The 23,492-nt window shown below is 33.7% G+C and overlaps 1 protein-coding gene and 1 long non-coding RNA gene across 2 annotated transcripts; one reads left to right on the forward strand and one right to left on the reverse strand.

Moving 5' to 3' along the window:
• Window positions 1-1,857: 1,857 nt before the first annotated feature.
• On the forward strand, window positions 1,858-4,104 carry LOC136201004 (uncharacterized). Its single transcript, XR_010673637.1, has 2 exons — window positions 1,858-2,052; window positions 2,893-4,104. It is a non-coding gene; the product is annotated as an uncharacterized lncRNA (long non-coding RNA).
• LOC136201003 (putative laccase-9) lies at window positions 2,706-6,326 on the reverse strand. Its single transcript, XM_065991534.1, has 7 exons — window positions 6,093-6,326; window positions 4,911-5,062; window positions 4,570-4,814; window positions 4,359-4,484; window positions 3,590-4,172; window positions 3,139-3,497; window positions 2,706-3,063 (listed from the first exon to the last, which is right to left on the reverse strand). The coding sequence occupies exons 1-7, from the start codon at window positions 6,174-6,176 to the stop codon at window positions 2,873-2,875; spliced, it is 1,740 nt and encodes a 579-aa protein (XP_065847606.1). The 5' UTR covers window positions 6,177-6,326; the 3' UTR covers window positions 2,706-2,872.
• Between the last annotated feature and the right edge of the window lie 17,166 nt (window positions 6,327-23,492).

Genomic DNA, 23,492 nt, shown 5'->3' on the forward strand with positions numbered 1-23,492 from the left:
ATGAATGAATTTGTTGGAGGGAAATAGGATTAAGGCTCTGTTCTTTATCGCTGAAAAAAACTGAACTGAATTGAATTGAAATGAATTGAACTGAACTGAACTGAATACTGAACTGAATTTAACTGAATACTACTGAATACTGAACTTAACTGAATGCTACTGAACTTAACTGAATGCTACCGAACTTAACCGAACTTAATAATAATGATGATATTAGACTTTAAAATAATTTTCATGATAATATTGGACATTAATGAACTTATAATAATAATGGTTCTAATAAATTTAATAATATCAATAATAAATAAATATATTATTAAAGATAAAACTAAATTGAATATCAAATAAAAGCCCGGGATGATAAAATCTTGGCTCGATAAAAGCCTATGAAATTAAATAAAAATAAGTCTAATTTAAATTAAAAATACAAATTACATACAAACACAAATTTATATATAATTTAAAGCCTATGAAATTAAATACAAATCTTCATATGAATACAACTCTTAACTTTTTATTTTAATTAAGGGTTAAAGTGCAAAAATAACGTTTTGGGTCAGGAGTAATTTTACCTCTAACGTCTAAAATGGTGGAATTTTATCCCTAACATTGATAAATTTGATAAATTTGAGAAATAATTCATAATATGGATGCAATTCTTAATTTTTAAATATGGATGCATACTTTAGTTTTTTTTTTTATTAAATCATATATACTTTAATAAACTATCATTTCTTGACTTTTATCTACTTTATAGATAATGATAAACTATAAATAATAATAATAATAAATTATAGATAAATTATAGATAAATAATTATAATAAATTATACATAAATAATGATAATATAATAAATAATGATAAATTACTGAATACTGAAACTGAATGCTGAACTGAATTGAACTGAACTGAATTGAACTGATTGTTACTGAAATTAAGTGATAAAGAACAGGGTCTAATAGTAGTGTCAAAGTGGGCCGTAACTCATCATTTAAGGGTCAAATACAGGAATATCATAATTAAGTACAAAATTACAACTAAGTCATATCACTAAACTTAATTCTTAATATGTCATTATTCTCTATATATTATGATTTTACACTATAATTTAAAAATTATAGACTCCAATTCATAAATCATAAACCCTGGAAAATATATTGTAGGTTTCTAATTTATAAATTCTAATCCTTAAAATATATTAAAAGTACTGATTTTACTAGTTTGACATAGACCTGTCCACGGGCCCGGGTACCCGCCCGGCCCGCCCAGGCCCGTGTCCCTTGGACCGGGCTTGGACAATAAAAATTGTTCATCGGCCCAGCCCAGCCCAGGCCCGCCAAAGCCCGCCTATTTTTTGGGCGGGCTTGGGATTAATAAAAATAACACGGGCCGGCCCAGCCCGGCCCGCTTATTAATATTAATTAATAAATATATATTTATATATTAAATATTTATTTTTAAGTATAATATTTATTTTTTTATAATTAACAATTATATATATATATATATATATTTAGGTGGGCTTATATGGGTTGGGCTCGGGATTTGATTTTTAAGCCCGAGCCCAGCCCGGCCCGAGCCCGCCTAAATTAATTGTGGGCTGGGCTAGGCTTGGGCTGAACATTTTTACTTAAAAACCCGACTGGCCCGGCCCGAGCCCGGTCCAGCCCGGCCCATGGACAGGTCTAGTTTGACATAACTTAAAATTATGACATAGTTGCAAATAGTTTTTGAAATATGAATTTCTGTGTAATTTTCCCATCATTTAATAGGTTAGTATTAACTTTTTTTTTATTATTTTTTATATATATATAGGCTGTGTGTGTCATAAATGGATTGAGAGGTTGGAGAGATTTTTATTAAATTCAACCCATTAATGATTAATTTCTTATTTACCTCTTTGAATCTAAAGAACAGCAAAACTAATACGTAACTCTCAAATCGACCATTCTCCCAACAATCATCGCCGATTCCGCCATTCTCCCAAATCAATCATGGCTAATTCCACGGCTTCTGCCAAATCAACCATCCCCGCAGAATCATCAAAAGGAGGTAATCTGAGCTTCTCCCAAATCAATTAGGGCTTTTCCTTTCTTTTTTCATTGAATTGTTGTCTAGCATTCTCAAATTGAAATATGGTGTTTTTTTTCATGATCAACATCAATGCAGATGTGATCATTTCTATTTCTATTATAAACCATCTACGTGATCATTTCTATTTCTATTACAAACCATCAATGCAGATGTTGTCATTTCTATTTCTGTTGAGCTCTCAATAGAATGAACACATCATATTTTAAGGGTTTTGTAAAAATGTCTTCAATCTGATCATATGCCTCTACGTACTTCAATGTCATCATCTCATGTTGTTCAATGCATTCTCGAATTCTATATGGGCGGAAGGTACCGTTCACATCTTTAGCAAATATTGATCCATATGTAAAGCTGTATGGAATATTCGTTAGGATATCAATAACTTTTTTTATTTGAGCCGGAAAAAAATGACAATGAAAACAAAACTAGACAAGTATTATATGAGAGACACCATCAAAAAAAAAAAAACTACACAAGGCAATAAAGTTACTAATTAATACTCTAATACTTTTATTTCTTACAATTTATTAGTCTTGATATTTTTATATATTACATTAGTCCGTCCTTGTATTTTTAAAAATAATTATATATTCCCTAACTATAATTTATAGAAATATATTTATGGACTGACTAATGTATTAGTTGAAAATATAGAAACTAATTAACTTTTTTTTTTTTTTTGTGTAAAAGAAAAAAAAAACCTACATATAATCTAATACATATTGGTAGGAGCAGAAACAAAAACTTGAACAAAAGAAGTGAGATATGATGAAATTTATCATTGTCCAAAATATGCAGAAGGATAATGAGCTTTGTAGAGCCTAAGAGGAGCTTCTCCATCACATTCTGGCATATGTGCTGGTGGTTTCTTCATTGTTGTTTCTGGAGTTCCACCATTCTTCACTATCATTACTGTCACCATTCCCCAACTCAGATGCCTATCCAAGTGACAATGCCACAACCATACTCCTGCAACCATTACCATTAGTAGAGGTGAAGCTAATTATTCTAATTTCAACAATTAGTAGAGGTCAAGCTAAATACCAGGATTAACAGCCTTGAATCTAATGGTAAGCCATCCATTTTTGGGAAGTGTAGCAGTGTTTACATAAGGAGGATCCACCAAATTGTATGTTTTAGGATCCTCAATGAAGTCAAAATTTCCATACCCTGATCCAACAACATAGAAGCTGTGTCCATGGAGATGCATTGGATGATCTTCCGATGCATTTAGTACATTAGATGATTGAAACACAATTTCCACTTCTTCTCCATACTCCAACACCTTCACTTTAGTCCCCATGGCTGGCATCGTCGTGTTTATCAGCAATCCTTCTGAAATAAAATCATAGAATGTCTCCGGTATGTCTGGAAAATCTTCGGTGTAGAAACCACTTATGTTGCTTCAATGCAATAGCAATAATAAAAACATCTGTTAAGTACTCAATCTGCCTATAGAATTTGACATAGCATTAAAGAGTTGAAAGAAACATACTAGTAGTAGGCTTGAAGCACATCTATCTTAGGATTTTGCCAGCTGATGTTGCTCAAACTTGCAGCAAGAGAGATAGTAATGTCGCCGGAAGTGTTATAAACGAATTGATTCTCAGCAGCAGTAAGATACATACTAGTAGTGATGTTGTTAGGCACATCCTGATCTGTAAGGCTTCTCAATTTAGATCTGAATTCTGCTCCGGCCATAATATCTTCATAACCTGGAAGAGTGTCATATGGGAAAGAAGGGGAAACAGGGGGAGTATAGCTTCCTTTATATTCAAGAATAGCAGTAACATTGGTTTTGTCATATTCTGTGAATATTATTTTGTCTGTGTAGAATTGCCTCATGGCCATGTAATAGTGGCTAAGAGGCTGATCTGCCTTCAAAAGAATTTCCATGGTTTGTCCTGGAGCTATCATTATGTAGTCTGTGACGAATGGTTTTAAGTATGCAGCATCCATATTCACAACTGTTAAGTTATGTCCCGCAATTGAGAAGAATATTTCTGTATTCATTACTGCATTCACTAAACGAACATGATATGTCTTTCCGTATTCAACCTGCCAATGGTACGTCGAGTCTGCAACCAAACCAGTAATCCTAATCATAAGAACATAAAGAAATACAACAAACCTAAACAATGTATATCATAAAAAACCGATGAAATTGACTGACACATACCAACATACCATCTATAAAAATGCCAAATTGACCATTTACCATCTACAAAATAGTATGAAAATAGCTTCAGTAACATGACACATACCTTTGGAGCAATTGCAGAAGTCACCTGGCTGGCTGTTTATGGTATAAGAATCCGAAATAGGTAAATCAGCTCCGGTTGCAAGATCATATTCAACCAATAAATTTACATCATAAATGTACCATGACCCTGAAAGTAGCATAAATTATCAAGTTTTGTTCCTTAAGTTTTTGCAGGAAACAGAATGCAGAATGAAATCAGAAGATATATATACCAAATACAAGAATTTCTTCTCCATCAGGTTGAGGGAATGGATAGGTGGTTCCTTTTTGAGGATAAATGACAATGGCTCCATGAACAGTGTTTCTGGTCCAATCACTATGAGCATGCCACCAAAGAGTACCTTCTTCCTCTGAAAATATGACTTCATAAGTGAAGTTCTGACCAGACTTAATTGCACATTGTGTTATGTATTCTGGACCATCAGACCATGGATTCCTTGGCTGTTTCACTCCATGCCTGAAAACCATTATAAACATATTCATTTTAAAAGGCCATCTTCTATATTATTTTTATTTTTATTAGAAAAAAGAAGAATGGAGAAGTAGATGTTACCAGTGAATGGTGACTTTACTTTCTCCATTGTTAATAACATTGATATAGGCAGTATCTCCCTTGTTAACATAAACTACTGGTCCAGGAATACTTTCATTCACAACCATTGCTCTCTTTGTACTGCACAATCTTGTAAAATTCTTCTCTGTTATCTGATCAATGGAGAAAGAATAACCCAAAAAAAAAAAAAAAAATCAATACTTGATTTTACTAACAATGCCTAGGCCTGATGCCTAGAAACGTATGATAGGGATCGAAGCGGCTTTATCAGCCTGTCTAAATACCCCAAGACGGTAAGCCATGGATCCGGATAACAGTCCATATATATCTGATCGAATGTTCAGAATCCTATTCTGGGATTTGGACAAGAGTTACCAAAAGAGTTACCAAATGACGATCATAAAACATGTATCTAAGAGGTGGTGCACATGGTAGCTCCCTATTTCTGTATTCTCCTCCAATAAAAATTGAGATTTATCCTAATTCGGACCAAGGGACTAAAAAACCGCTAAGAGAGTCTTAAGAGTATGTATGAAAACTCTATGTTGCTTTTTTCCATTCCTAAAAAGATATCTTATTTAGGCATCGAAATGTTTTCAACCGGATAAATGGCGCTCCCTTATTTTGCAGGGAATGATTTGAACACAAAGGGAGAGCCAAAGATCCGAACATCGGAAACATTCCTAAGAATATCAGTAGTTTTTTAATTTTATTGTTAAAATTTATAACAACAAATATTTTGACAGTTTGTTGAGTGACATTGTTTTGAGTAGAAAAGGTATAATTTTATTGAACTCCCAAATAAGAGTGTGGTTGAAGAGTACAATGCCCAGCTGAACAAGTCCAAACTGAACTTCTATACATTTAATTAGAGTAACAAAGTTGTACAGCTAGAATCTATAAGTTCTTACATGTTAGGCAGAGTATTAATTAATATTAGAATTAAGTAGTAAATACTTCGGGTAGAAAAAATATATACAAATAAATAATTCGTTACTACTACTCCGTATCTTTTAAATTTTTAATGTTTTTTTTTTCAAGATAAGTTTATGTATTAAATAATTTTGATTTTTTTTTCTAAATCATTTTAAAATTAAGATAAATTATTAGTGAAAACAACAAAAGGATGAAATATTATTTATGAAAATGAGCTAAAGGATATATAAAAAATAAAAAACTTACTTGAAAAGTGTAGTAACGAGTCTCTGCTTGAACCATGGAACTCAAACCCACAAATGCTATAAGAAGCTTGAACACCGAACCCATTTTTGTTTATAGAAAAGCTTGGGCTGGTTTTCTCTTTTTCTTTTGTTTTGAGGAGCTAATTTTCTCTTTATATAATATAGTCAGTTCAGTTCTATATAATATAGTCAATTAGATACGCTGACTTTTAGTTAAAGAGTTAGGTAAAGACATATTGTTACAAAACATATATTCCCCATTTTTAAATATTAACCATGGATATACTTTTTAGTTCCAATGTCGATTTTTATCGTTTAATTTTGTTGAAAATTTTGATTAACAGAGATATGGGTTGAATCAGATTATTGGGTTATTAAATTAACTTTAATGAAATAATTCTATAAGCTTAGCATGTTGAGGTTTGAAATAGAAGAATCACTGCTTGACAGGTTTGAGGTTCGATTCCCCACTCCGTCAAAATTTAGCCCTCATTGGTAGGTGATCTGTAAATTCCACTGTAAACCCTCATCGAGGTCTATGGTTTGCCTTGACCTTGGGAGTGGGTAGACCTACCCTTACCTAAACTTTTTTGTTCACAAAAAAAAAATTGTGTGTATTGTATACCTGACTATTACAATGGATAAATTAAATACGTGTTGTACAATATTTGTCCTATTTCATACTTTTGTATATAAACTATACAAATTTTTTAGTGATCTCTCACTAAAATATATAGCCGGTAATTATGACCGGTCAACGTGTGACATCAGCAATTTAACCTCTATAAAAATCCAAATTGCTGATGTTGCGCATTGATTTTGCGTTGACCGGTCAACTTTTGACTTTTAAGGAGGTCGCATTGCTGACGTGACACGTTGACCGGTTATAATTACCGGTCGTACATTTTAGCAGGAGATCACCAAACGGTTGTACACTTTTATGTGCAAAATTGAAGGTTGTACACTTTTGTGTGCAAAATTGAATGTTGTATACCAAAGTGTGAAATAGGAAAAATGTTGTACACCACATATGTAATGTACCCCTAGTACAGTACATAGACGGATTAAATACAAGGAGTAAGGCTATGTTCTTTTTTACTGAAAAAAATTGAACTGGACTGAACTAAATTCTACTGAAACTGAAATAATAATATAATCCTTTAGAAATAGCAATAATTAAAATAAAAAGCTTATAAAAATAATAATGGTTCTAATAATAATAATTATTATTATTATTATAAAAAAATAATTATAATTATAATAAATAATGATAAGTTACTGAACTGGAGTGATTATTGAATTGAACTGAATGCTACTGAACTGAACTAATTAATACTGAAATTAAGTAACAAGAAACATGGCCTAAGAGGAAAGTTGAGAGGAAGTAGGAGTGAGTTACAACCGAGAGGATTTGGATAATTTGGAAAATCAGGAGGTTAGGAACTGTTTGAGGAGATAAAGGTGAGTAAAATTGAAAATAGATAATTGAAGGTAATGGTGAGTCGGGAATGGAGTAGTTGGAACCGACTGCATGTTAGTGGCTTGTTTAGGATATCAGATACTTGATCCTCGGTGGGAATGAAGCGTACATGAAGGAGTTCGGACTGGCCCTGTTCTCAGACAAAATGATAATCAAGTTCGATGTGATTTGTTCGAGCATGAAAAATAGGATTGAATATAAGGTAGATGAATCGGATGTTGTCGCACCAAAGTTGAATCGAAAACTAGAGAAAATGAGACATGAAGTCGGTTACTATATGAGTTTGTATGGGTGTTTTTGTTGGGGTTTGGAATGGCCACTTTGGCTACTATTTATAGTTTGCTCGGGATGTGAAAGTTGCAACATCTTCCCACTCTTCCTAAATTCACTATCACCAAATTCTGACTTCTTCCACTCTTCCTAAATTCACTCCCACCACATTCCCACTTTTTCCATTCACTCTACTCTTCCCAAATTCATGGGTTCATGGATAGTGGGTGGCATTTTGAACATGTGTCAATTTAGGAAATAGTATGTGGGCTCGTCGAGATGTCCAACTCCCATAACCTTCATTGCTCGACCGAAACCCGTTGTTCCAAGCCTTGGTGTGAGGGTATAGTCACACGATGTGTGGATCTTTTTGACACATCGTGTTTGTAACTTTCACGTTTCACACGATATGTGAGCATAGCCACACATCGTGTAAATTAAACTTTTTTGGAAATAAACTTTTCTTCAACTCCACATGACATGTGACTGCTCAACATGTCGTGTGGAGTCATTGTGTTGGTAATCCTTACAGTTCACACAATGTGTGAGCTTAGACACGCGATATGTGAATTGAATTTTTACGAATAAAAATCTGTTTCCACGCGTATTTGATTATTAAACACCTTATACTATTTTTATCAGTGAAATTTTTATTCTATGGACTAACAATATTATTATGTAATACAAATTTCATTTAATAGATCATCAACAACTAAAAATATGTATTTATAAACAGGGTCAGTTTGGCTTGAACAAGGTATTTTTCCTCATGATCTTAATAGCACTATCATCAATTTGATCCCTAAATGTGAAAATCCCTCGGATATGACGAAACTCTGTCCAATTGCGATGTGTAACGTCATCTTTAAAATCATATACAAAGTTCTTGCTAACAGGCTGAAATTGGTTTTACCTTCACTCGTATCGGAAAATCAATCTGCATTCATTAAAGGTAGATCTATCCATGACAATGTCACTACACCATAGATGGTCTTTTGCAACCTAAAACACATGTGTTGCGAAAGATATGTTAAACTAACTTTACTATGGTATTTTCGAACACTATTTATAAAGTGTTGCAAGAGATATGCAAAAAATTGAAACACTTTATTATGTAGCATGTTTTACATATGAGGAAAAAAATGGATAAGGTATAAAAATACTCCTAATGTTTACAGCTATGAGCAATTTTACCCCTAACGTCTAAAATTGTGCAATTTTACCTCCAATATTGGTAGCTAAAAGCAATTTTATCTCTAACATTCGCAAGTTTGGTCAATTTTAGATATTATTATAAAACACATGCACTATAAAAAAAGGGTTTAAGTGAGAAAAAAAATAACAAGAATAAAACAATATTCTCATTAGAAGCATATTTTCTACAATTTCAATTCATTATATGTTTTAGTATTAATAGAAAAACAATTTTTTTATTAAATTTTATTCTAACTAATATCTCTATTTAACAATTTACTAAGGGTTAAGATGCAAAAATATCTCTAACGTTGGGTCAGAAGAAATTTTATCCCTAATGTCGCCAAAAAGAAAGGGAATGTTGCTCTGAAACTTGACATGAGCAAGGCTTACGATAGGCTGGACTGGAACTATTTTAGAGGTGTGATGTTAAAAATGGGCTTTGATGAGAAATGGGTCAATATGATTATGCTCTGTGTGACTACTGTGAAGTATATGATTAAAGTGAATGATCAGTTAGTTGGCCCTATTGTACCTAAGAGGGATCTGAGATAGGGGGATCCTCTGTCACCCTATCTATTTTTGATTTGTATGGAGGGGCTGTCAGTAATGTTAAAAAATAGCGAAGCTCGGAACCGTATACATGGTTGTCGTATTGTCAGAGGGGCGCCGTTCGTGTCTCATCTGTTATTTGTCGATGATGCGTTTTTGTTCTGTGAAGTTAATATTGAAGAGATAAAGGAGGTTAAAGAGGTGCTTAAGGAGTTTGAACGAGCATCTGGTCAAGCTATTAATTTCAGAAAATCAGGGATCATGTTCAGCAGAAATGTAGCTCCAGAATTAGCTTTGGGATTGTCCAGTATAATTGGAGTGTCGAATCCACTTAATACAAGTAGGTATCTGGGGCTGCCCTCACTAGTAGGGAGATCTAAAAAAGCTATTTTGCCAATTTTAGAGACAAACTGTGGCAGCGGCTACAAAAATGGCGAGGAAAAAGCATTTCTAAAGCAGGGAAGGCTACACTAATTAGAGCTGCAGGTCAGGCAATGCCTATTTACTTCATGAGTGTATTCTTACTACCTATCTCAACGAGCGATGAGCTGCAGAAGATGTTAAACTCCTTTTGGTGGGGTAAGAAAAAAATCTGGTGAGAGGGGGTTGAATTGGTTGGCGTGGGAGAGGTTATGCGCACCTAAGCAGTTTGGGAGTCTCAGTTTTCGGAACTTCACAGCCTTTGATCTTGCTATCTTGGGAAAACAAGGGTGGCGGTTGTTTACCGATACTACTTCGCTTGTAAGCCGAATCTACAAAGCTAAATATTACCCAAGAGGGGATTTCATGAGTGCCTCATTAGGCCACTCACCTAGTTTTATATGGCGAAGTATTTGGAGTTCTCAATTGATCATTAGTGAAGGCGTGAGGTGGAAAATTGGCAATGGGCATTCAATTAATGTCTAGAAGGACAGGTGGTTACGGGATGAGTCTAATGGTTTTATTCGGACACCGACGATGGAAGGGTTGGAACAATTGAAAGTTTGTGATCTGTTTATACCCAATTCAAATGAGTGGGATATTGAGCTACTTACCAAGTTGTTTCAGGATTGAGATATTCAAGAAATGCAGAAACTTCCGGCAAGGCGGTTCGACGGTTCAGACAAATTGATTTGGTTAGCCCATCCTTCTGGGCGGTATACTATAAAAAAAGTGCATACCGGGTGGCAACGGACTTGGAAGGAAGGGATAGGCACCACACTGCGGGTTTGTGGAAGAGATTATGGAATACGGAAGTCCCACACAAGGTCAGATACTTTAACTGACAGTTAGCTCGAAATTGCTTGCCGGTACGGGTTAATTTGCAAAGAAGAGGGGTGTCGTTGGATTCTAGCTGCGTGATTTGTAATGGCGGGTGGGAAGACGAATGGCACACTTTTATTGAATGTGGTTATGTGCAGCGGATATGGAGGAAACACTGAGTCTGGAGACTGATTCAGGAACAGGCGGATGTTGTTGACAGTATTTCGGACTGGTTTCATAGAGTCTTTAACAATTTAAACAAACCACAAAGCGAAGTATTTCTAATGCACCTGTGGAGTATGTGGAGGGAGAGGAACGAGTGTTTTTGGAATAACAAGTGAGTTTCAGAAGAGGAGATTTGCCTCCGGGCGAAGCATACGCTTGATGACTGGAATCGAGCTAGAATTCTGAAAAATGTAGCAGCTCCGTCTGTAAAGGCTCAAAGTTGCAATTTATGGCATAAACCCCCGCATAACCGAGTATCGTGCTGTGTCGATGCTTCGGTTTTTTACACCGATTTTACTGCATGTGTTGGGACAGCACTGAGGAAGGCGGACGGTAGTTTCGTGGCGGGACGCAGCGAAAAAGTGCAGGGATGTCCGTTGGTGCAGGAGGTTGAGGCAGAGGCCCTGTTGAGGGCGATGGTTTGTGTTCAGGAGTTGCAATTTCGGGAGGTAATCTTTGAAACCGATGCAAAACGGGTTATTGATGCGATTCAATCTGAATCGAGCGATGACTCAGAATTTGGGGATCTCATCTCATGTTGCAAGAATATTCTTAGTACAAACGACGCATTCTCAGTCAAATGGATCAGGCGACAAGCTAACGAAGTGGCTCATGTCTTTGCAAAGTCAGCTCGCTTTAATACTTGTCCATTATTCTTTAATTCTTTACCGAATTTTATCTCTCCAAGTGTATTACATTCTTGCTATTTGATGGCTCATTACTTCATTGATTTGTTCGATTCAAAAAAAATATGTATTTATAATGGCATTCTATACATGTAATTAACAAGATAAGCATAATTAAAACCATGTAATGATAGTAGCATGTTAGTATAAATAAACTTATTATCTTCATTTGTAAGATATAATAAGATTAAAAATTTATACTTTTTCACTATATATATATTTGAATGTAAGTGTAGTTATATCGTATTATAATCCATAATTCTATTACATTTATGTATTTATCTCTGTCAAAACAAAATAAAATAAAATAATAGAATGAATATATAATGATTTAAGTAAATTGAAGAAAGGTCAAAACTAGATAAATAAATAGGATAAAGACTAAAATTGACTCTAATGTTTTTCAGGAAGTACGGATTTAGTTGTTACAGGCAAAATGATATAATATTTCGAAATAATATTAATTTTAGCTCTACTTCAGGGCCGGCTCTAGGAGTAGGCTGTATAGGCAGCCGCCTAGGGCTCCGATTTACGGGAGCCTCTAATTAGAATTTGTTTCAAATTTGATCATTATTAAGATTTTTATGGTTAAAAAGTATGTAGACATGAATTTATAACAAAATGTAGTACTAGATTGAATGCTAAAGGTATAGTCGAGGTGTTTGTAAGGATGAGAGTTCGATTCCTTGATTTTTTATATTTGGAAACAATGAATAAACTATTATTTTGTTATTATAGTGATTTTTAAATTCTTTATTTTTTATAAAGTACAAGACGAAATTCACTTATGAATTACAATTTGTAATTTGGTGTAAAATGTTATTTAGACTCTGATTTATTTGGTTCATATTTTCTCTTTCTTTCTTTTTTTTTGACAATATATGTACTAATTTTTCCTCAACTTTTTTTTATATTTGGAAACAATATATTGATTTTTAAATTCTTTATTTTTTATAAATTACAAAACGAAATTCATTTATGAATTATAATTTATAATTTGGTGTAAAATGTTATTTACTCTGATTTATTTAAAATTTTGATATTTATCCATTAATTTATTATTTGGTCACAATTGGACAATAAACTATTCAAATTGATGAAATTTCACTCAATTTTGATGAAGTCTTGGTAAAATCGTTTCCTTATGATATGTGGTGATATTTTGACATATGGACTTGACTCGCCATACGTTTTAAAGTTTATTTACCAATTATTTTCTTATACGAAAATAATTAAAACAAGAAAACAAATCTCTAAACTAAAACTTATCAAGTCTAATTTTCAAAATATCGTCACATATAATAATTCTATTAAGTTTCTATCCAAATTGGATGAAATTTCATAAATTGGAATAGTTCAGTGACTAAATGATAAAACTTTGGATAGATCGAGTGCTAAATAACAAGATTCCTTGGATCAATTGATGACCAAATAGTGATTTAAGCCTGTAATTTATAATAAAAGCGCGACTAACCAATTTCTAATCACCAAGATAAATTCTTCTCTTTCTTTCTATAGAATTTTGCGATTAGCTTTGAGTTCAACTGTCCAGGATTAATTTTCAGAAATTAGTACTTTGTCGTCTGCTCGCTTCTCTCATGACTGGTGAGAAGAAACTTGATTTTACATATATAAAATAAAACTCGATTTTACATATACAAAAGCAAGACGAATAATAATTTTTTAGCTTTAGGTTATTATTATATGACTTGAATTGTAGTTAATAATATATTGATTTTACTATTTATTATTTTTAAAATAATATTAAATTTAGATATGAAAAAAGGTACACATTGTGCCTACGGCCTTCAAAATGCTGGAGACGCCCATGCTCTACATTACTAAAAATTTAAAAATGTTGGTTTGACTGTTATTTAACTATAATATCAGACATTCCAAATATCAATTATATCCAAGATATTTAATATGTTACTAACACAAAAAAAAAGTTGTTATACTAACGACTAACTCTTCCGTGTATAAATTTATCACCAAAAAAAAAATTGTTAAAATGTCTAAAGTATTTATTGTGTTAACAACGAATTAAAAATGTATGAAATTGGTTCAATTTATCGATAAATTTATTTGGAATGTTGGATGTGTCAGTTAAATAACAGTAAAAACAGTTTTTTTATAAAAAAAAAAATTAACGTATTGTCAAATTGATTTTACTTATAAATTAAATTTATATAGCTAAACCTACCCTTTAGTAAAACTTTGATTCTTATGGCTGAGTAAAATATATGAAGATAATGATATATTATATTTGATGACCCACTTGTCAGCCCTTTTATAAATGCATGGGCTATATTTATTTATTTTTTTGGTTACAACCAAATTGTCAGTGGAAGAGAAGCCTTTCTCCACATTGATATTTCATATAATAACATAATTGTTTATTTTATCCAAAAATAACATAATTATTTATTGTAAAATATGGTAGTGTTATTATATTGTCATATAAGCTGCCACGTGGTACTGGTCAGCACGCGGAATTGGTTTTCAAACATACAATCATTTTTATCATTTGTTTTTCAGTGGTTTAAATGTTCATAGATATTTTAAAGTTGATTCTATTAGTAATACTGTCCAAATTAATTAACGATTTTAAAAAAATTCAAATAGCTATCAAAGTTAAAGGGTAAAAAGTTATTTTTGTCTTTATATTTATTTATTTTATAAATTAATAATCTTATTATTTAATTATCACAAATAAATCCAAAACAAAAACAAAAAATCAAACTCACTATCTCTTCTTTCTCTCCAATTTGTCATTAATTTATCTTATTTCTCTCTAAACACACATCTCTAACTCTAACAGATGTAATATAACACAAGGTTCTGTAAGAGAATTCTTAAAGCCTGATCCAATTAGCAATTTAAAAGAAAGAAGTTGTATTATCCATTATCGTTCCATAAAAAGTTGCCAGATCATATTCTTTGTAGGGAAAATTACACAGAATTTCATTTTTTAGAAACTAATTACAACTATGTCGAATCATAATTTTAGATTATGTCAAATTAGTAAAATCAGTATTTTTAATATACTTTAAGGATTAGAATTTATAAATCATGAGTCTAGAATATATTTTCTAGGGTTTATGATTTATGAATTGGAGTATAGAATATTTAAATTATGATGTAAAATCATAATATATAGAAAATAATAACATATTAAGAATTGGTAGTAGCCGCAGCAGAGATCATGACAGAACCTGTGGCAGTTGGCATCGTCCGGCATCGACTTTTCAATCATGCTGCACAGACGCAGCGTTTGTGGAAGGAGAGAGTCCCGTCGGAATTGCAGCAGTTCTAAGGGATTTGTCGGGGATGTTTCTACAGGGCAGATCAGAGACGGTTCAAAACGCTGTAACAGTGAAAGATTGTGAGGCAGAGGCGCTACTCCGAGCTATGAAATGGATTCGTAGCAATAACATTAACAATGTGATCTTCGAATCGGATGCTAAAATAGTGGTTGATGTTATACAATCCACAGCCCCTGATATATCAGAATTTGGAGATACAATTGGCAAATGCAAGGAAATTCTGATTGAAAATGACTCTTATTTAGTCAAATGGATCCGAAGACAAGCTAATGGCGCACCCCATGCTTTGGCTAAGGCGGCACAGTTAAACTCTTCTCTACTATTCTTTAATTCTTTACCGAGTTGTGTTACACCTTCTATGCTACATTATTTCCCTATCCGGGTTTATTAATTGTATTCATTGATTTTTTGATTAAAAAAATAACATATTAAGAATTAAATTTGGTAATATGGTTTAGTTATAATTTTGTACTTAATTATGATATGCATTATGATATTCATGTAATTGACCCTTCTTTGTATGCTTTTTTCAATAAAACAAAAATTGCATCTGAGCGAAACATCATATATACAGGTGTTTCACCCTTTATTTTAATTTGGGTCTATTTCGTAATTATCTACTCAATTCGGTCTAAATTATGTAATTTATAAAATTCGGACTGAATTGTCAAATTACCAACTATCCGAGTCTAAGTACGTAATTAATTACTTAATTCGGGCCTATTAGATAATATTACCAAGTAATCTGGCTTGAATTTCTAATTATTTTATTAATTACTTTCATTAAAATTTGTGTAACATATGAAGTTTTGGACCGATTTGATAATTTATCAAATGTTCTAGCTGAAATGAATATACGGCCGAATTTGGATTCAATGGAAAGGTAGCAAACGGTAGTGGAGCTGAATATGGGATAGTGGATGAGAGCAGTTAGGAGCATTCTTAACTGTTACAGAGCTTTCTTGTTGAAACATGGAGCTTTTTTTATGGGAAGTTGCCTACATAATTTTTAACAACATAAATACCAATGGCGTCTACAGAGAGAGAAAACGAACCGGAGAAGAACGAGATAGTGAATTTGATTTTTTGTTTTTGTTTTGGGGTTTGTTTGTGATAATTAGATAATAATGAGGTTAATTTATAAAATAAATAAATATAAAGACAAAAATAACTCTTTACCTTTTGACTTTGACTCTCATTTGATTTTTTTTAACACCGTTAGTCAGTTTGGATTGTGTTTGCTAACGGAATCAACCTCAATGTACACGTAATTTATATTTGAAACTCATCCAAAACACATTATTTATTTTTATACTTTTCCCTAATAATAATGTACTATCAAGAAGTTCAACGGACATGGAAAAAAAACGGTTTCCTTCTCTTCTCTTCCCCCTCTTAATCTATCAAATACATAAACTTTTCTATTTTGTAAATTTACTTTGAGAATGACGAGTTCTTCCTTTCCCTCCGGGTTAGATTCATGTGTTTTTTGTTGTTATTTTCATTTTAATATGTGTTCATATATTTTACCGGATCTCTTTATCCGTCGGAATTGTATCTGTGTTGTTCTCTATCATTATTTCGTTTATGCATTTTTTGGATTTAGTAAGAGCAGAAACTGTTTATCTTGCCCGTGGATCAATAAATCTACGTGGTTGCAATAAAAGAAATGACTAAAATTCGAATGTTCGAAATAACCTAAATAACGAAGATTGAATTGCAAATACTTTTCGGTTTACGAAAAATATATGTTTGATTATTTTTTTATATTTTTTTATACTTTTATAGGTTTTTTTATTGTTATTTTCTGTGTATCTCGACTTTAGTCTGTACAACAAATATTTTAAAAGAATTTTTTTTTTTTTTTTTTTTTTGTAGAGGCTAAAGTCAAGATACACGAATGGACCTACAAAAATAATAATAATTATAGTAGTATAATTATAGTAGTATTTGAAAATTGTTGCATTTAATTATATTTGTTTTTTTTCATTTAACGAAGTATAAATATTTTTGGGTTAAGGTGCAAAAATACCCATAACGTTTTAGGCCAGGAGCAATTTTACCCCTAACGTCTAAAATGGTGCAATTTTACCCCTAACGTTGGAAGGCAAGAGCAATTTTACCCCTAACATTGATAAATTGGGTTAATTTTAGACACTATTATAAAACACAGATATTTTTGTTCATTATTCTGCATCAATTGCATAATAATTCGTTCTAAAAAAAGGATTTCATGTTTTTTATAATTTAATAATAGAATTTGAAATCAATATTTATAAATTCGGTGGATTTTTTGAATTTTTTTTGTCTAATCCGTACAAAAAAACAGTATATTTTTTTATTTTTTTTCACATCCCAACGAATGTTTGTGATTTATTACTGATAAAATAACATACGTATGAAGTGTACATAACAAGATTCATGACCGAGAAGACAGTTTGATGATTTATTTCTCAAATCGACCCAATTTATTAACGTTAGGGGTAAAATTGCTCTTGGCTTCCAACGTTAGGGGTAAAATTGCACCATTTTAGACGTTAGGGGTAAAATTGCTCCTAGCCTAAAACGTTAGGGGTATTTTTGCACTTTATCCCAATATTTTATAAGAACATGACCCCTGTGTCAAAGCATGAGCAACACAGTTCGCTTGCCTAAAAATGAAAGAAAGACTAGCAACAGGAATCTGTTAAATCAATAGCCTACAATGTGAGATCACTAATTCGAACTCCGAAAACCCCTCCTCATCACTCGTCATAGCCTCCACCACGAGCCTAGAATCAGACTCAATTAAAACATTTGAACATTGCTTAAAAATGAGCCAAGACAAAACATCCTTCAACGTTAAAGCTTCCGCAATTAAAGGATCAACCAAGTTAAATTTAGTGTTCGAAAAGCCCCAAAGAAACAAACCTTGCTGATCCCTTGCAACCGCCCCCATCCCGATTTGATTTGAATCCCTAAACGTAGCAGCGTCAAAATTTACCTTAATAAATTTAGTGTTCTTATGCTAGCCCTTATTCTTTTGTTATTTCTCCGGATTTTATTCGGCCATTGTTGCGTTCTGATTGTTTGGTTTCTAATCCTTAATAAAATGTTTCCTTTGATTCAAAAAAAAAATATAAATATTTTATTAAATAATAATAATAATAATAATAGGTAGTATTTTAAAATTGTTGCATTTAATTTAATCGCTCGAGAGATAGCTCCTTGGGGTTATAAGCTTTGGTACTCAGGAAAGGATAATGGTAGAAATGGAGTAGGTATTCTTATTGATAGGGAGTATATTGATGAGGTAGTAGCGGTGTCTAGGAAGAGCGATAGAATTATGAGTGTTAAGCTAGTGATAGGGGATGAGGTTGTGAATGTCATTAGTGCATATGCGCCACAAATAGGATTAGATGTGTCTATAAGACAAGCTTTTTGGGATGACTTAGAGGAAGTGGTGCAACAGGTTCCTAGGGATGAAAAAATGGTACTAGGGGGTGATCTCAATGGACACGTGGGTTCTAGGCGAGATGGGTTTGAGAGTGTTCATGGAGGGTATGGTTTTGGAGATAAGAATGAAGCAGGAAATGATATTTTGGAATTCGCATCAGCCTATGACTTGAGTATCATGAACACATGGTTTATGAAGAGAACATCCCACTTAGTGACTTATCGGAGTGGCGGTAATGCGAGCCAAATTGACTTCTTCTTAGTAAGGAGTGCTTGGAGAAAGAGTTATATTGATTGTAAGGTGATCCCTGGTGAGAGTACGACAACCCAACATAGAGTAGTGGTGCTAGATTTTCGAAGTAGGAAATGTATAAGAAAACAAACACCTCAAGTAGAGACTAAGATTAAGTGGTGGAAATTGCAAGGGGAGAATCAACAAAAATTTGTGGATGAGATGACCAAAAAAGATATTTGGACTTGCAATATGGATTCAGATATAGATTCGATATGGAATAAGATGGAGCATAGTATAAGGGAAGTAGCGAAGGAAGTTCTAGGGGAATCTAAAGGTAGCATGCCACCGGGTAAGGACACATCTTGGTGGACAGAAGAAGTACGACAAGCAGTAAAGAGTAAGAGAGAATCCTATAAACTATTGGGGAAATGTAGGAGTGACGAGAACTACGAAAAATACAAAGAGGCTAAAAGGGAAGTAAAGAAGGTCATACGAGATGCTAGAGCAAAGGTGAATCGGGATCTGTATACAAGATTGGATACGAAAGAAGGGGAAAGAGACATATATAGAATTGCTCGGATGAGAGATAGGAAGACGCGAGATCTCGGAAAAGTTAAATGTGTGAAGGATGTGGACCAGAAAGTCCTAGTTGGAGATAAGGATATCAAGGAACGATGGAGGTCCTATTTTGATGACTTATTTAATGGAGATCGCCAACAAGATGTTGGAGATATAAGTATCCATCACGATATGATAAATCATGAATGCCTGCGGAGAATTCAAAAGGGTGAAGTCAAAATGGCATTAAGTAAGATGAAGTTGAAGAAAGCAGTAGGACCTGATGGCATCCCTATTGAGATTTGGAGATGTTTGGGAGAAAGAGGAATCGAATGGTTGACGTCGTTCTTCAACAAAATTTGGAGAAACAATAAGATGCCATCAGAATGGAGGAAAAGTACTTTAATCCCTTTGTATAAGAACAAAGGCGATGTCCAAGATTGTGCCAACTATCGGGGAATCAAATTAATGAGTCACACTATGAAACTTTGGGAGCGAGTGATTGAACAAAGGCTAAGGAGGACGGTGAAGATCTCGAAAAACCAGTTTGGCTTTATGCCGGGAAGATCAACTATGGAAGCCATCCATCTAATGAGACAATTAATGGAGCACTATCGAAATAAGAAGAAAGACTTGCATATGGTTTTCATTGACTTGGAGAAAGCATATGATAAGGTACCAAGGGAAGTACTTTGGTGGGCCTTGATAAGGAAAGGCATTTCGCGGAAATATATTGACATCATAAAGGACATGTATGAGGGAGTATGCACGAGTGTACGTACTAGTGTTGGGAAGACTGAAGAGTTTCCTATTACGATTGGAGTGCATCAAGGTTCCGCACTAAGCCCATTTCTTTTTGCCATCGTTATGGATGAACTAACAAGTTCACTTCAAGATGGTATACCATGGTGCATGCTGTTTGCAGATGATATTGTGTTGGTTGAGGAGACGAAAGAAAGAGTGGAGATGAAGTTGGAACTATGGAGGCAAACTCTAGAATCTAGAGGCTTTAAGTTGAGTCGAAGTAAGACAGAATATTTGGAGTGTAAGTTTAGCGGCCGTAGGAGTAGGGAGGCAGGGACAATCATCCTAGATGGGAGAGTTGTTCAGGCCTCGGATTGCTTCCGGTATTTAGGATCTATTATCCAAACGGATGGAGAAGTAGATGGAGATGTTGCTCATAGGATTAAAGCTGGTTGGTCGAAGTGGAAGAGTGCTACGGGTTTCCTTTATGATCCCGGCATGCCTAATAGATTGAAGGGAAAATTCTACCGGACGGCAATTAGACCAGCATTGTTATATGGTATGGAGTGTTGGGCAGTGAAACACTGCCACATCCATAAGATGTCGGTGGCGGAGATGCGTATGTTGAGATGGATGTGTGGTCACACGAGAAAGGACCGGGTGCGTAATGAAATAATTAGGACAAAAGTAGGGGTCACATCTATTGAGAATAAAATGAGAGAAAACCGACTAAGGTGGTTTGGCCATGTGAGACGTAGAGCGCTTGATGCGCCGGTTAGGAGAACCGAAGAGTGGCAAAGGGATGTAGTGGTGAGGGGTAGGGGAAGACCTAAGCAAACTTGGAGGAGGGTGATCGAGAGTGATATGAGTTTATTAGGAATTGAGGAAAATATGGTAGTGGATAGGACGGAGTGGAGGGAGCGAATCTGTGTCGCTGACACGACTTGATTTTCACGGTTTTATATGATGGTTCATGTTAGCCGACCCCGAATCATTTCGGGACTAAGGCTTTGTTGTTGTTGTTGTTGTTTGGCTCGAGGTGGACATTCATGCACGTGGTTGTTTCCTGGCCTAGTGATTGAAGATTTTCCATGAATTGAATCAATCATCATGTATAGGTCGGAACATGACATTGACTCCTTCAAGGCTTCAAACGGAAAAGGATAGAACACAAAAGAATATCAAAGGTTCCCGAAATACCCTTTCATTACTGTATTAGATTGGCAAAAAGCATATTTAAGCCCCTGAACTTTACCTGTTTTAAGGATCAAGCCCTTGATCAATTATTTTTCCACATTAAACCCCTGATCATTGATAACAACCCAAATTATTCTTGAATAAGGAATAAGGGAAAATTAATAGAAATAATGGCAAACCATTATTCCTTCTAAAAGAGATATTTAATGACAATTACTGCAGGATTAATGCAGGGGTGAATATGCAAATAATGGAGAAAATGAAGGAGTTTCTAGCATTATGCCATACCACGTGGACCATGGCGAGATACGCCATAACGAGATACGCCCGATGAGAACGAGTAGCGGAGACCCGCCATAGCTCTCAAGGAGAGCGTACATACGCCTTGACGGATCTATGAATACCAAAAGGCGCCTTTATTACCATCCATGAATGGGAATAAATACAATTAAATGGCAATTAATATCCATTAAAGGGGAATAAAGACTTGATTGTTCGAATACCTCAACTCTGAGGGTTTCAATGCTAAATGCTGGGATTAATGGAGAATTGATAGCAATTAAAGATGAGTAATGACATGACTCTTCATCTGCTTCCCCATTGATGCTGAAGGTTACAAAAACCTATATAAATACCCCAGCTTCCTAGGATCAAAGGTACACTTACTGATTCTCTACTTTTGTTCTTACAGTTTATTCTCAGAAATATTACTGACTTTGGCATCGGAGTGTCCCGGGCCGATCCCAACGGCGCCTCACAGGGAAGTGCTCCGATCAAGGATTTTTCCACAAGTTATCAATTGGTGTGGTGAGCGTGGATCTCTAACAAACAGAAGATCACAAAATCTTGATTGTATAGAGTTTCACAAAGAACAAAACAATGGAGTCAACAGAATAGAAATCACAATCTCAAACTTTAGCTCAATCAGTACAACAAATCTATCCAAAGATACAGTTCTCCATATATTGGTGGGAAAGAGTTTTCTACGTTAAATCTGGAATTTTATGATGAAAAAGATAAGTTTCCTCCCCTTTCTTATTCCATTTTTAATTAAAGAAAATTGAGATCCCTCACTCTTATAAAGTGCTATGAATATCATTACATGTTATTATGATAAATCTAATAAACTGTGAACGATGAAGTCATAGACACAAATCTTTCATTAAATCTTGCATGCTTACTATGCCCTCATATTTTTATGCATGACAAGTGTAATATGATATTATCATTGAATTAGTACAAACGCATGTATAAGACCCGTAATCTTGGGATTTATAAAAAAAATCATCCATTCAATGTGATTTTGTCATTTGATATTAAAATATCATAAAAGGGCTCATGTAATTACATATGATTTAGATCTGGTCGGTCTTTTGGATGAACATGCATATAACTATTAGAAGAAATTACAAAAAAAAATCATATTTGGTTTTTCCTTGTACAATTCACCATCTATATATGGCTTTTCTCCTATATAGTACTTTTAATATCAGAAATTCATATTTTTGAATATTATTTTGTCAAACAGTTATTTCATCCCCTTTTTTACAAGGGTGTGTTTATTCATAATAAAAACTATTTATCTGACATTGTTAGAATTTCTTTTACCAACGTAAGAGAATTGAACATATTGAATCTATTTGTGATTATCGTGTAATTGTCCCTAACTATTAAAGCCATTATGGACTGATGAATTACCAAATTGGATAAACGAAACTTTCATACCCTGAGCTAACTACAAAATAGTGCAAGTGTCAGTTTCAGATCAGAACATTAATTTATGCAAAATTCTTAGGATATACATGACAGATCCTTAGAGATTGTTTGGATGATAGTATATGAAGGTAGGTGATGATGAATTTTGAGCAATTTTCCTTACACCCCAAATTGGAGGAGAATCATGGTACATGTATTTTTCTTCCAAAATTACCCTTTGTATTTTATTTTATTCGTACAAATGAAATGATTTAGGAGTAATTCTATATATACCTATATTATTAAATCATCACTTACATTTCTTTAATTACACCTCATTCAAATGAGGCTTTAATGATCTCTGAATGCCATTAATGTACGGATGCACAATATTAATTGCAAGTAAATAGCAACTATGTAAGATATCTTACCCAATATAGAATGTCATAACTTTTATGACGTTTAAAATAAATATGCTATCTTGGATATTAATGCGCATTGAAATACAAAAGGACATTATTCTTAAACCATTCTCATTATAGTTATTTATTAAGAATTCATT

This window comes from Euphorbia lathyris, chromosome 7 (assembly GCF_963576675.1).
Source record: "Euphorbia lathyris chromosome 7, ddEupLath1.1, whole genome shotgun sequence".
NCBI lineage: Eukaryota > Viridiplantae > Streptophyta > Magnoliopsida > Malpighiales > Euphorbiaceae > Euphorbia > Euphorbia lathyris.

Bases quoted from the DNA above. Each gene is read 5' to 3' on its own strand.
- LOC136201003 (XM_065991534.1), bottom strand. From the start codon at position 6,176: ATGGGTTCGGTGTTCAAGCTTCTTATAGCATTTGTGGGTTTGAGTTCC. The intron at 5,063-6,092 runs GTAAGTTTTTTA...TCCATTGATCAG, and splicing joins CTCGTTACTACACTTTTCAA to ATAACAGAGAAGAATTTTAC. The intron at 4,485-4,569 runs GTATATATATCT...TGCTACTTTCAG, and splicing joins AGAAGAAATTCTTGTATTTG to GGTCATGGTACATTTATGAT.